This window comes from Vipera ursinii (genome assembly GCF_947247035.1).
Source record: "Vipera ursinii genome assembly, chromosome: 10".
Lineage (NCBI taxonomy): Eukaryota > Metazoa > Chordata > Lepidosauria > Squamata > Viperidae > Vipera > Vipera ursinii.
Window position 1 is genome coordinate 13,974,350 of NC_139520.1, and position 15,255 is coordinate 13,989,604.

At 43.5% G+C, this 15,255-nt stretch overlaps 3 protein-coding genes across 3 annotated transcripts in view; 1 reads left to right on the plus strand and 2 right to left on the minus strand.

The window, feature by feature from the left end:
* The first annotated feature begins 1,569 nt into the window (after positions 1-1,569).
* AARS1 (alanyl-tRNA synthetase 1) overlaps positions 1,570-15,255 on the plus strand; it is a 38,793-nt gene continuing 25,107 nt past the window's right edge. Inside the window, exon 1 of the mRNA XM_083370304.1 lies at positions 1,570-1,592. Coding sequence (XP_083226430.1) covers positions 1,576-1,592 — 17 coding nt within the window. The 5' untranslated portion in view covers positions 1,570-1,575. The remainder of the gene's footprint in view (positions 1,593-15,255) is intronic.
* LOC310645267 (C-signal-like) lies at positions 3,827-8,374 on the minus strand (the record flags this gene model as incomplete). Its single annotated transcript, XM_083370867.1, has 6 exons — positions 3,827-3,940; positions 4,461-4,571; positions 5,232-5,390; positions 6,141-6,328; positions 7,140-7,191; positions 8,231-8,374. 6 exons carry the CDS (start codon positions 8,372-8,374, stop codon positions 3,827-3,829), a joined length of 768 nt encoding a protein of 255 aa, XP_083226993.1.
* Positions 9,054-14,991, minus strand: LOC310644899 (C-signal-like; the record flags this gene model as incomplete). The annotated part of the gene is made up of 4 exons (XM_083370232.1): positions 12,768-14,991; positions 11,487-11,654; positions 10,410-10,520; positions 9,054-9,167 (listed from the first exon to the last, which is right to left on the minus strand). Exons 1-4 carry the CDS (start codon positions 13,026-13,028, stop codon positions 9,054-9,056), a joined length of 654 nt encoding a protein of 217 aa, XP_083226358.1. The 5' UTR covers positions 13,029-14,991.

Consider the following 15,255-nt stretch of genomic DNA (forward strand, 5'->3'; position numbering starts at 1 on the left):
ATGTATTCCTGGAGTCAGGCTGATGCATTTTGCCCTGGCAGGAATTCTGGCCTTGGTGGAGCAGTGGGCTAATGCCTCCTTAAGTAACACCAGCTGCCTGCAATTAGTGCAGGTTCGCATCCCAGCAGGCTCAAGGTTGACTCAGCCTTCCATCCTTCCGAGGTAGGTAAAATGAGGACCCAGATTGTTGGGGGCAATTAAGCTGACTTTGTAATAATGCCGCTTGGGTGTGTGTGAAAGCCCTAATAAGCAGGCATATACATAGAAGGAAGGCTACTGCTAAGTTTGTAAGCCGCCCTGAGTCTTCGGAGAAGGGCGGGATATAAATGGTATTAAAATAAAAAATAAATAAATCCTGCCTTGCATTGTTGATGCTGCAGCCAGCCATGACCCTTTCCCTCCGTCCCCTAGAAACACGTGTCATCTTGCATGCTCATTGCCTTTGGATCTTATTTCACCTAATCCAGCCGTCATGGCAACGTGTCATTATAGTCTGGGCTCTGGATAACAGTCCCTCTTTACAAAATGACCTTATGCTAACATTTCCCTTGCATAGATCCGTGGAGCTTTTAAATGCAACAGCAGATCGGTGACCAAGCAGCTAGAAAGATCCAGGGTGGGAGATTCAGAGGTTTTGTTTTTAATTGTATTATTATAACTCCACTCCCCTTTTGCTGCCTCCCTTTATAGGGGAGTTTGTTTTAGATATCTTGTACGACATCAGGGAAAGATATTTTGTACAGGTGGAAATCTTTAAGTCCATTAAAATGTCCCTGTTGTAAGATGTTCATTTGTGATTACTGTTAAGTCGTGGGCTTTGGTGAGCAGGAATGAAGACACACGGCTGAGTACAGAGAAACTCATTCTTTATTTCTTGATGGAACTGTACTTGAGCTTGGGCCGCTTCCAGCCACAATATATAGCCAAGCCCTATTGTAGCAGCCAATAGGATTGAACCCGCACTTGCCGCCTGAGGCTGACCAATTGCAGGACCGGAGACGGCCTGTTTGGGTTGCTGGAGAGCTGTTAGCTCTCCAGCAACACACGTGGTGTGGTACCAAAAGCCCAGTACATAACAGTTAGATAAAGAAAAAACATTTTTGCACAATTTTTGGATAAATTTTACCCAGGTTTGGGAAGCAGTCTGCTAGGAGAACAAGAGGCACCAGAATTTATCCAACTAGACCAGGGGTAGGCAACCTCGGCTCTTTTGTGACTCATGGATGTCAACTTCCAGAATTCTGGGAGTTGAAGTCCATGAGTCACAAAAGAGCCGAGGTTGCCTACCCCTGAACTAGACCACCTGCTAGTTTTAAATTCCAGCAGCCCTTGACTCGCTAACTGAAATTGCTTTTTGGATCAAAGAATAAGAAGTTTAGCTTTTGGCAGGAGAAAGAATTGGCAGAGTTGACCTTGTTAAAGATTAATTTTGTTTTATAGGCTGCTTTGGATATGGCCACTGCCTGGCTCGCTCGGGAACTGCAAAAAGATGGAATTTTATGCACTTCGATCCATCTGGCTGGGTGAAAACTGACATGGGGACCATTGCAGCTACAATGAAGTCGCCATTCAGAAATGGTTGCAAGAAAGAGGTAATTATGCATCGTGCAATTAAGGGTTCTTGTTGCAGCATGCCATAAATGCACGGATTATAGCTGAAAGGCAATAAGATTGTGCAAGTCAGCCAAACTGAGATAAAACAATCAATCAGAATAGGTGGAGGCTCAGCTTGTAGACTCTGCACCTACGGAAAACGATTCTATTTGCAGAAGCAAGTTGCAGTCACGTGACTCCCTTTTGCAACCTTCTGGCAAGCAAAGTCAACTTGTTACTAACTTAACAACTGCAGGGATTCGCTTAGCAAGAAAAGTGGTAAAATGGGGCAAAACTCACTTCTTAACAAGTGTCTCGCTTAGCAACAGAAATTTTGGATTCTATTCTAGTTGTGAGTCAAGGACCACTTGTAGTGTGGGCATGAATTGTATTTTTAAAAACCACTTTAAAGCCAGCTCCCTCTCTCCCCCCTTCCTGCCTCTCACACACGCAAACAGAAACACACAAATCCATCAGACACTCCTCAAAGTGCTGTCCTTTCAGGATGGTAAAACTCTGTTCCTTTCTCTTTTTTCCTCAAGGCACCTTTGACCATTCGGAAGAGGGTGCAAGGTATATTTAAAGGGTTGGCTAGTTTATCATCATCATCTGTGGCAGGGGTAGGCAACCTTGGCTCTTTTATGACTCGTGGACTTCAACTCCCAGAATTCCTGAGCCAGCATGGCTCAGCTTGGAAACCTCTCCCTCTTCCCTCAGCGTGGCTGGCTCAGGAATTCTGGGAGTTGAAGTCCACGAGTCATAAAAGAGCCAAGGTTGCCTACCCTTGGTCTATGGGAAGCTTTTTGGATTGGGAAGGGAACATAATCTCCTGGTGAGCTTTCCAGAGACCATGAACTACAGGAGGCCTTCAGAGCCTGGCCCTGCAAGAGGCGGAGCCCGAATTTTGAATTTTAACAATAGATTGTTTCAATCTGATGTATTTTTTCCCCATATCTATCTATGTATGAATGGAAAGAACAGGAGATATATTGTGCTACTACAGCATGAAACGTGTCGTGTTAACATTGGTGGTCCGGTGAAAGAGATCTAGAAAAGGAGGTTAAGACATTTCTACTATTTTTATTGCAGTCTTTGGAAACTCAACATTCTCTGTCATATTTTCCAAAATGTTTTCATATCTTTTCCCTTATCACCGTGTATCTGTAGGCAATAAATACTTGCTCACACATTTCTTTTTTTTAATGTTTAAGGTCTTTAAAATGGGACTCTCTAACCTAACTGTTGAACAGCAGGTAATTTAAGCAGCAGCAATCATGCATGGAGAGCAAAACGTTGACTTAGAGCTGAGGCTGGTGCTTGCCAAAAGAAAATTATAAGCCTAACAATAGTAATAACTAGATGGGTGATAAAAATGCCAAATCCAATCTAAACATCTGACAGTGGAACCAACCATAATAATAATAACCATTGTTTACACCCTGCAACCCTTTAACGCCATCAAATAATAACATCTGCCTATCCCAGGTCGATAGAATTCAATAGGTAGATAAAAATGCCAAATCCAATCTAAACATCTGACTGGTTGTATGACCAACCATGGTTATAATAATAGTACTAATAGTAACAGGTGCCTTGGGTTTAGTTCCAAAACACCTGGAACATCACTTGAACACCATCTGCCAGTTGCAAAAGGCAGTTTTACTTGGAATAGCTTACATCCCATGATGATCCCTCTAACACCACCGAAAAACATCTGCCTATGCCAAGTCCTTGGGGAAGGATCGATGGGTGGACCAAAATGCCAAATCCAGTCTAATGTGGTGGATTATGCAAACAACCATAAAAACAATATAGCAACTGAGTAATAATAATAATAATAATAATAATAATAGTAATAATAAAAAAGAGCTGGAGAATACTTTGAGTTGCGTGATTTTCAGCAGAGGTAAGTCATATTTACAGATCATAAACCACAACTAATTTAGAATTTAAGCTGGTTCCGGCCAAGGACCTTACCTACAATACAAACAGGTTAAAAGTTGGACTTCCTTCCCAAGTGAAAGTTTCCATCTGGGTGGGTTGGTTAAACAACCATCAAAATCAGAGTGACCCTCCAACTTACAACAAATGCAATATATATAGTAAATCGTACCCAATACAAACTCTAAAAATACAACAGAGATACAAAAATACAATAAAAAAAAAGATTGAAGAGGATAAGTATATCCAACTCCTTTTTTTCCTTTTTCTTGGAGGAAAGGACAAGTACATCTCACCAAGGCAGACTTTTGCCTTCCCAGTCAAGAAAGGCCCCGTTGGAGGCTGATGATAGATTGGCAAGCACATTGAGGATGCCTTGCACACTCTTCTGCACAGTCACAGGGGCCTGGGAGAGAAAGAGAGGCAGGGTTACTATCCTCAGGGAAGAAAGCTCGAATCCTGTACCCTCACCCATTCATTCTCCCTCTCTGGCTAAAACAACAGCAACAAACGGATGGCTGCTACAGCCACTGCATAGCATAGCACTGTGATTTTCAAGCTTGGCAGCTTGAAGATGTATGGACTTCAACTCCCAGAATTCTCCAGCCTAACTCAGCTGGCCCAGGGTTGAGATGGATACTGATGGTACCTGACTCCAAACTGATAGATGACCTCATCTAACATGATAGATGACATCACCTAACATGTAGATGTCACCAGTCACAAAAAAGAACCATCACAAAATGGTGCAACCACCCCCAAGCCCCTGAAGCTGGTTCAAAAGGACATGATGGTCAACAGTGTGAAAAGCTGTTGAAGATCAAGGAGCAATGAGATGGATACACCAGCCCATCTCAGCTCCCACAAGGGACCAATGCTGTCTCTGTAGTAAACCCTGGCTGTCTTTCTTACATCCTTTATAGTACCTGCTCTGTCCCCATGTCTGTTTTCACCCAACCAGGATGGATCAGAGTACACAAGATCCCTTCTTCTTTTAGTTCCAAAGCGAAGCAGACCGTCACCATGTTCAAAGCAGCCTGTAAAGAAAATTAAACTCTTAAGATCAGCTTCTCACCCTTTTCTTTCTTTGGAAACTTCTCTGCTCTGATGCCCGGACCCAATCACAGAACCGCTGCTATCAAAAGCATTGACAAGACAAGAAAAATGGGTTTTATCCCTTTCAAATATTCTGGACTGTGACTCCCTAACCTCTGGATGGATTGGACAGGGCTTACCTGAATTGTAATCTCAAAGAACTAGAGGTGCTTAAGAGGTGAAAGGATTAAAGGATTAAAGGATTAAAGACTCCAGATGTGAAAGATTTAACGGGCAGAGAGGCAAAGGCAACATAGGACCAGGGTAACCTGCAACAGAATCCCAAATGTCAATATGGTGTCTACACAAACAGAGGTCTGCCCCTTTTTACATGTGTCACATCTGCAACACATTTTTTAATGATTATAAGTGAATGGGCACCATCTGACTAAGTCCCATCCAGATCCAGGGAAGATGGGCGGGATATAAGTTGAATGAATGAATGAATGAATGAATGAATGAATGAAAGAACAAACGAATGAATGAAATGTTCCCAATAGGAGTCAAGATCTGATTGACTGGACACATAGGTGTGTTCTGCTGTCCCACCAGCTAATTCTTCTGAAGGAAAGGAATGACCTGACCCTCCAAGGAAAACCTACCTTGCTGGCACGATAAGGGTACATGGGTCCTTTCATGACTTCAAAGCCCCGTTCAATGGAGGCCAACTTGGAGGTCACATTGATGATGGCTGCCCTCTGACAGCTCATCTCCTTTATGGCTGCCTCTCCAGCTGCTTTCTTCAACAGGGGCAGAAATTCCTGAAGGAAACAAGATACATTAAGTTGACCCAGGACCTGAATGGCTAGTATCAACATCATTGATTTATCTCTAAGAGACTACCATTGCTTTTGTTGATTAAGGCTGCCTTTGCTTCTGATTTTCTTTGGTCTCAGCAGCCCCATTCTTTCTTATTAGTTTCTTTCACATCTCCTTAATCACACATTCAGTTGAAAATCCCAGCAATCTTTACACTTCTGGGATCATTGATCCCACTTCAGTTTTAACTCTGAGGTTTCTGCATTTTACATAGCACCTTACAGAATAGAATAGAATAGAATAGAATAGAATAGAATAGAATAGAATAGAATAGAATAGAATAGAATAGAATAGAATAGAATAGAATAGAATAGAATAGAATAGAATAGAATTCTTTATTGGCCAAGTGTGACTGGACACACAAGGAATTTTCCCCTGCGAACATACAAACAATAAAGTGATAGCCACAAATCATAAATCATAAGATTCATGATAGAATATGATAATATGATAGGAAATGATAGGATAAGGTTTATGATAGGATGGGAATCAGTAGTCCATCAGGCATTGCTAAATAACTCCAAACACCTGCATGGTCAGTGGTGATAAATATTGGGAGCTGTGATCCAACACCTCTTAAGAGGATCATAAGTTCTCCAGTGTTGGTTTAATCTACCCTACTTCATCATATACGAGACCAAAATCTTCACACTCTTGCTTCCCTCCCAGAGAGGAGACAATGATTCTCTTACCTTAACCATAAGGATGGGCCCTACCACATTGGTGTTGAATGCAGACAGCATCTCCTGCTGCTCCACAGTTTCCAGAGTGGCATAGGAGTTCACACCGGCATTATTGATCAGCAGATTTAGACCTTTACCATGTAGAAGCGACTCAACCGCTGAAGCAGCTGCCTTCACACTGGACTGATCCTCCACCTCTTCCGTGAAGAGACAAGAGAAATGGGACATTTATTCTGAGAAGCCAAAAGCTGGCATGACACCTCCAGGATTGTGGGTCAGCAATTGGGAAGGAACCAAATTTCAAGTAGCCCTACCAGGGGTAGGCAACCTTGGCTCTTTTATGACGCGTGGACTTCAACTCCCAGAATTCCTGAGCCAGACATGCTGAGGGGAAAGGGAGAGGTTTCCAAGCTGAGCCATGGCTGGCTCAGGAATTCTAGGACTTGGTCCACCAGTCATAAAAGAGCCAAGGTTGCCTACCTCTGCCGGTGCCTACATGACACTTATATATAGGCATTCCTCGATTTACAATGGTTTGTTTAGTGACCATTCAAAGTTACAACAGCACTGGAAAAAAGGGACTTAAGATCACTGCAGCACCCCTAGGGTCACGTGATTCAAATCCAGACCCTTGGCAACTGACACATTTAGGATGGTTGCGGCGCCCTTGGGTCACGTGTTCACTTTTTTTGCAACCTTCCGAGAAGCAAAGTTAATGGAAGAGTCAGATCCACTTAGCAACCCTGTTACTAACTTAACAACTGCAGTGATTCGCTTAACAACGGTGTTAAGAAAGGTCATAAAATGGGGCAAAACTCACTTAACGTCTATCTTGCTTAGCAACTGTGATAGGAAGTCGAGGATTACCTGTATTGGGATACAAACATTTTAAAGCTAAAACACATCTACGGCATTGTCAAACTGTCCATAGTCCATGCAGATTTCCCAATGGGTTTTTAAAAAGACGGAGGCCAAATTGGAACAGGAAAAAATGGAAAGCTCTCATACCTAGCTGAATGATGTGAATGTTGGAATGCTTGCTAGCGAGTTCATTCAAGGTCTGGAATTAAAGAGAATAAGACAAGATGATCCAAGGAACAACAGAAAACATTTCTTTCCTATCCTTGAGTCCTTTTTAGCTCTCAAATCCATACAATCACCAGCTATTTTTTTTTTATTTTGTTCATCAAAAAGTTTCAAAAAGTTCAAAAGTTCAAAACCAGGACTCTATTTCTGAAAATGGTGTGTGCTGGATGCCTGCTTGTTGGGGTGGGGGAAAAAAAGGGTTTTATCTAGATTTTCTCTTTGTGTTCCTGTTCTATATCTCATGTCAGTGAATCTGCACTCATGTGATTTTAAAACATGTCAAGACAGGCAGGCTTTTAAGAGTGGCAACGCTTCTAAATTTGCTTTCTGGATCATGTCGCCCTTCTGTGGCTGGCAGCTGTATGTGATTCGCTGCTTTTGTGACCCCAGAGGGCCCGGGGTCACATTTTCTCACTGCCTCCCATCATCTCAAGACAGTGAACACACCAGAAGCATTGCTGCAATATCCAGTGAACAAATTGTTTCTCTGCCCAAGTTCTGGATCTGATCTCATTTTCTGTACATCATTGCCTTGTCTTGTGTGACTCTTGACACCTCACCCCCATCCCACTTCTGAGTCACCAAAACCTCCCGTTTTAGAACTGTACTTTAGTTCACTGTTTTGCTATTTCAGTCTCCTCTGGCAGACGGTGACATCTGTCCCACAGTAATTGCCAGCAGGATAAGGCTTCCTTCACAGACTGGCTTACCCGTCAAATTCCCTCCAAAAGGAAGTTCATGCAAATATTACTGTTTAGAGCCTAGCCTTGTTTCTCTTCTGGGCTTCTAAGAATATTTTTAAAAATATTTTATGTCTTACTTCTTTTGAGTGAAAAGTATCTCTGTAGGTTCTGCTATCTTCTGTAGCTTTACTCCTGCAGCAACATTAAGGTAACTACAGGAGGTAGAGAAGCCACCTGTGTCATCCTTCCTCTAGAACCTAAAGCAAAGTTGCTTTGATAGCAGCAAGGTGTCTTCTCCTTGCCCTTCAATTACGATCACTTTGTACAAACCTTCCCTCCAGGTCCGTCTGGGGTCCGGCAAGTTGCAAAGATAAGTTCTGGAGGCTCAGCCATCTTCACCAGCTGTTGGATCAGTTCTAGTCCGATTCCCCGATTGGAACCAGTCACTAATATGCTATGAGCTAACGGAGCCATCCTTTCACCGAACTCTTACTTGTTTGTACTGCCTGGACTTTGTTCGGTGGTTTAGTAACTACAGTGTCAGGAAGGACTGGGGAAAGAGGTGTGTCTCCTTCTGACACAATTTCTTCATTTGCCTGGAGCTGTGGCGCACAAATCTTTGCCTGGGGAAAGCAGATCTTAAGGCATTGTTTCGGTGACAGAGCCTTGGATGGGAGTCTCAAGAGCACAGCGGGAAGAATTGTTAGGGAAAACAGGTCTTGCATGTTTGGGGCCAACCCCTGACACTTGTCAAAAGTTTGTAGGGTTGGGAAAAGCATCTCCAAGGATCAGAAGAGATGTGATACTCCTCCGGTCTGCTACCCACCCACTCCCCGCAATTTGCACATCCTTTGCGATGCTTCTGAACCTCCCCCCTTAGATCTGGATTCCCACAAATGAATAGCACAAATAAAATAGCAACAGCGCCCACTCCACTGGAGACAACCTTCCCACATGTGGCACTTGTAATGAAAGGTGATGGCAAGATTTTCTGTGACCGTCGTGCGTTTATGGATAACAAACAACAGAGAGGCAGTCCTACTGTGTTTAGGGACAGGTTCTTCCTGCAGAAGAAACCACAGGGAAGATTTCTCCTTTCAGTTCACTAAGGTCTGATGTTTTCCCCCAGGGAGAAAGAAACTCAATAATCTGTTCACCAGATTATTTTTTTCCCCTCCCAATCCAGAAAAGTGCCGGATGATGATGAATCTAAGCCAGCAATGACCTTCACCAAACTCTTAGTACTGGCCTCCACTGTCATAGGAGCCTGCAAGGAAAAGAGAAGCTGGATTATAGTTTTGCAAATTAGTTTATGTTGTTGTTATTGTTAACCTTCAATTTGATTCACAGTCTGGGTTGTAAAAACCTAACAGTTCAAGTCCTAACCAATGACCTACGAGCTGTTACGGTAGTGCTTGTGTATATAGGCAGTTCCGAATAAGGTAGGGTTTTGTTTGTTTTTTGCAAAGTCAAGATATTCAAGTCTAACAAGTCCAAAATTTCCATGTGTCTAGGCAGCCTTTTGATTATTGCTCCATGGGCTCCTATTCCTATTGGTACAACCATGATTTCTTCCTCCACAGTCTCTCAACTTCAATTTGCAGATTGTGACACTTTGTTTTTTGGGGTTTGGCATTTTTGTCCACCTATTGACTCCTTTCCAAGGACCTGGAATAGGCAGACGTGGATGTTGCATGATGTTACAGTTATTATTGTTGTTGTAATACTACTACTACTACTACTACTACTACTACTACTACTACTGTTGTTGTTGTTGTTGTTGTTGTTGTTATTGCTATTATTATTGCCCTGTTCTGAACTCTGAATGGGCTGACTCCAAAGACAAGTCTTCAATTTGCCGTTTGGACATACACACACATTGTGAGAGATGACAGCCACAGAGGGGCAGCTGGTGTGAAGACTACAATGAGGTGGCACTTTCCCAGGAAAGAGCCGAACACATCCCAAGAGTAGGGTGAGACAAGAAGCAGCACAGCCCAGAGATGGAGAGGAGACAGAGAAAGAGAGTAAGGATAGCTACTCCCTAGAACCTCCCAGGGTAGGTCCGTTAAGGTGAGAGTAGTAAAGGTTTAGTCTGGTAGGAGTCTATATCTTAGGTGCAAGGAAGCAAAGAACTGAATTATGGCTGAACTGTTCCACCTTGTTCTTGGACTTAGCCTGACACACATAACCCATCAAAAAAAGAAAACACACAAATGGCCCTGAAATATACCAAAGGCATATTTTTGCTTTATAACTATTTATAAAACCAGCTTCCTTTAGTAGTTAAGGCACCAGGATTGAAAGTGGGAGACTGTGAATTCACGTCCCGCCTTAGGCACGAAGGCCAGTTGGGTGATCTTGGGCCAATCATCCGGAGACGGTGAGTTCTATTCCCAGTTTAGGCATAAAAGTTGCCTTTGGTGACTACACCAAACTGGCTCTCAATTATTACATTTCCAAATTTTTGAGAATAGTCATTATTCCCTCTGCCCCCATCTTATAGTACCTGTTCTGATCCCATGTCAGTTTTCACCCACCCAGGATGGAGCAGAACACACGCAATTCCATCTTTTTTCAGTTCCTCCGCAAGGCAGGCATTGACCATGTTCAGCGCTGTCTATAAAACAAAGCGTGAGAGAATGAATGGCAGAACCTGGGGGTTGGCTTGAAAAGAGGGATCAGCCTAGAGTCCCTACATAGCCACCAGTGAACTAACTCCAACCCTCCTTGAGTGCTGTGGACCCCATAAAGCTCCAAGTAGGTGCTGACCCTTAGTTTGACAAGGTTTCTGTGGAGGGCTATTTAGTGGTGAATATCTGTAACTCGGGTGTGGGATGAAGGTGGAGGTTCGTTCTCCGAGTCTGAGGGTTGGTTCAGAAGGTGTGTGACCTTCAAGGAAAGACTTGTTAAAATGATGATGAAACATGTGTTTATTGAGCGTGAGGGTGAGGGTTCATTCTCTGACCTTGTGGGTGGGTTTCGTTACATCTTCAGTGGAGTTTAGGGGGACGTCAGTGTTGATGTTCTTCTGCTTGGTAAGCAGATGTTCTTCTGTTTGTGGTCAGTAGATCTTGTGATGGGGAGGTCACGTCAGGTGAGGGTCATGTCAGGTGAGAGTCTTCTGATGGGTCTGACAACCCAAGATGACCCACACCTGACCCATCACAAGACCCTCACCTGATAGGACCTCCCCATCTTGAGAGCTACATCTTGACCTCACAAAGCCCTTAGAAGCAGAAGAACACCAACACCGACATCCCTTAAACTCTGCTGAAGATGTTACCTTACCTGGTAATGAAACATTTGGAAACCAATCCAGAAGCTCGGAGAACGAATCTCCACCTTCAATAAATCAGTTTAACTGAACCTTCACGCAAGGACCTGAGTTTTCATCATCACTTTAACAAGTCCTTTCCCTAACAGTTACACATCTTCTGAACCTTGGCTCCATGTCCAGTTTCAGTTGACAAAGGCTTCACACTGATCAGACGCTACTGGAGCCAGAGATTGGCAAGCAGGAGGGCTAGAGACGACTTGGACCATCTCGTTGGCTAGGTTCAAAATAACAAAATTTATGAATTACCTTGCTTATACGATATTGGTACATTGGAGGAATTTTTACTGTTGGGGTATTAAAACCCTCCCCAATGGAGCTAATTATAGAAGATATGTTGATGACAACTGCCTTGTTGCCTCCCATGTTTTCTTTCGTGGTCTCCTTGGCAGCCTTCTTCAGAAGAGGCAGGAATTCCTAAAATACATATGAAACAGTAGGCCGGAATGTCACATTTCTCTTCTTCCTGGGTCTCATTCAAATCTTTTCTTTTATTCTTTTCTCATTTCCCAAGTCATGGCTTTCTCTCGGTGCCACCTCCGATCCCATTGGCTCACGGTTGACCTCATTGGCATCTTTAACAGCGGCTGATTGCAGATAACCCTTGTTTTATGACCATCATTTCTTATGATTTATCAGTTGTTGTTTGTCACTTATGATGAATGATTGTAACTATGATTATCGCGATTTATAGGTTCACTCTGAACCTATGCACTGGAGACAAATTCTTTGTGTGTCCAATCACGCTTGGTCAGTAAAGAATTTATTCTCATCTCTTCTATTTTATTATTTTCTGTTCTGTTCTATCCTATTTTCTATGCTATGCTATGCTATTCTGGAGGCTACTCATTACAGTCATGAGTCATGACTGTATAACTCAGGCAACCACGTGACCGGAGTCATTCTTATGAACTTTTTTGCAGTGGTCATTATGCAAAGCCAGAGCACCATGGGCTGGTTTTGCTGCTCCCCTTCTCAGTGATAAGAGATAGAGCTGAGTTTCTTCTCATGAGTGATTGCCTACTATTGTCTTCACTCTTAATCCCTGTCCAGGCCTTCCATCTCAAGATGACTCTGCAAAACCTGTGGCCTGCTCTACTATGTTCCACCACACCACACTGTCCCTCACTCTACACATGTACAGGAAGTCCTCGATTTACGAGCCCAACCGAGCCCAACATTTCTGTCGCTAAGTGAGACCGTTGTTAAGTGAGGTTTGCCCCTTTTACAAGTTTTCTTCCCACAGGGAATCGCACGGCAGTCGTTATATTAGCAACACGGTTCTTAAGTGAACCTGGCTTCCCCATTGATTTTGATTGTCAGAAGGTCACAAAAGGCGATCACCTGAGCCCAGGATGTTGCAACCGGCATAAATATGAACCAGTTGCTAAGGGCCTGAATTTTGATCACGTGACCGGGGGGGCGCTGCAACGGTCATAAGTGTGAAAAACAGTCATAGGTCACCATTTTCGATGCCGTTGTAAGTTGAGGACTATCTATACAGCTCCCGGAAGCTTAAACCAGACTTACTTTGACAACCAGGAGGGGTCCCACTGTGTTGGTCTTGTAGGACATTAGCATATCTTCCTGATCGACATGTTCCAGAAAAAGGGCTTGGGAATTTCTGCCCGCATTGTTGATGAGCAGACTGAGCCCTCGTCCTTTCAGCTGGGATTCTACTTCTGAGGCAGCCCACTTTATACTGGAAAGGTCTGTCGTATCTACCACAGACAGCAAAAAGGTAATAGGACAGGTCTCAATAAAATCAACTTGGTTCCTAGTTCGATGCATGCGGGCAAAGTGTAAGGGTATGTGGGAAAGAACTTCAGAGCCGGGGGGCGGGGGGAAAGCTGCAGCCTAGATAACAGCCGGATAAATGAAATTGGCCAACCTAGCAGTTCAAAAGCGTGCAAATGCGAGTAGATAAATAGGTATCACTTCAGTGGGACCGTAACAGCGTTCCTTGCACCTTTTGGGTATAGCCATGCTGACCACATGTCCAAAGCTGCCTCCCTGGGCCAAGATATGGAGATGAGCACCGGGCCCTGGAGTCAGACACAACTGGACAGGGAAACTGTCACCTTTTAAATGAAGGAGGAGAGAGGGCAAAGGTATCGTAGAAGGGACGTTCCCTTGTGTTCAAGAGAATTAATATGAGGGGTGGAATGGGTACTTCCTGACTTGAAAGATTGAGAGGAGAGGAGAGGAGAGGAGAGAAGGGAAGAGAAGAGGAGAGAAGAGAAGAGGAGAGGAGAGGAGAGGAGAGGAGAGGAGAGGAGAGGAGAGGAGAAGAGAAGAGAAGAGAAGAGAAGAGAAGAGAAGAGAAGAGAAGAGAAGAGAAGAGAAGAGAAGAGAAGAGAAGAGAAGAGAAAAAGACAAGAAGAGGAGAGGAGAAGAGGAGAGGAGAGGAGAGGAGAAGACAAGAAGAGGAGAGGAGAGGAGAGGAGAGGAGAAGAGAAGAGAGAGAAGAGAAGAGAAGAGAAGAGAAGAGAAGAGAAGAGAAGAGAAGAGAAGAGAAGAGAAGAGAAGAGAAGAGAAGAGAAGAGAAGAATCTGGCCAAGTGTGATTAGACACAGAAGGAATTTGCCTCTGGTGCAGAAGCTCTCAATGTACATGCAAAGTAACAGAGTAATAATAATCGTAATATGATGCCAATAAGAGGTGGTAATAAAGAAGATGAAAGGATGATACTACTACTCCACTCACACTACATGGGTAAATATGCTTAGACATAAGACAGTGCTGTGGGAATGAGGTGTTCAGCAGAATGATGGCCGGAGGGAAAAAAAACCTGTCCCTGTGTCTAATTGTTTTGGCATGCAATGCCCTATAGTGCCTATAGCGCTGTCCAGAGGAGAGGAGTTGAAACAGTTTATGTCCAGGATGTGAGGGGTCTGCAGATGTTTTCTCAGCCCTCCTTCTGGCTCATGGAATTTATGATGATAGATATGGTAGTATGTTGCTTCGATTGTTGGAGTCAAGAAGCTTACCGTCTTTTGCCTGAAGTATTATCCCATAAGAAATGGGTTAAAGTGCCACAAAATGTTTTGTGGCTTTCACTGCAACAATTACCCAGAAAGTAAAGATCCCATACCTAACTGAACCACGTGAGTGTTGTCATGCTGACTAGCAAAATTCTGCAAAGCCTGCAATTGAGAAAGGAAATATATTTATATTTATATTTATAAAATTTTTATACTGCCCTTCTCCCGAAGGACTCAGAGCGGTGTACAGGGCAATAAATATTAAAAATGAAGTACAAAAGTTAAAAAACAATTAAATATTATGCCCGATATATACAGTAATTAAAAAACCATGTTAAAACCCCAACCCCTAACCCATCAAACCAGGCCGGATTGCTCAAATAAATAAGTTTTTAGATCCCGCCGGAAGGAGCGAAGGTCGGGGGCCATCCGGAGCTCGACCAGCAAGCGGTTCCACAGGTCTGGCGCGCCCACAGAGAACGCCCTCCCCCTGGGGGTCACCAATCGGCATTCTTTGATTGGCGGCACCCTGAGGAGGCCCTCTCTGTGGGAGCGTACTGGACGGAGGGAAGTTGACGCCGGCCGCAGGTGTTGCCGTAGGAAAAATGTGGAAAAAAACAGGTCGAATAGATAAAATATATAAAAAAGCATCCGCAACAATATTAACTGGGATGCATTTCTGTGAACTGGAGCTTGGAAGGATTCGTGGACTAGAATAGTCCACATCTGCACATTAATCTGTTTTTTTAAAAAAAAGCCAGAATCACTTAACCACTGTGCACCTATCTTAACAACCACAGCTATTCATTCAACAACCGTGGCAAGAAAGGTTGTAAAATGGAGCAAACCTCACTTAAAAACTGTCTCACTTAGCAACAGAAATTTGGGGCTGAATGAAACTGAGCATTTACTGGCTGGATGCCCTTCCTGATGCCTATGCGGGGTTTGCAGTAAACATTTTTTTCTTTGCGCCCAAGAAGAAAAATATCTGCTGCTATCTAGCATTGAACTCTCAACCCTCCAAGTGGAAGGCA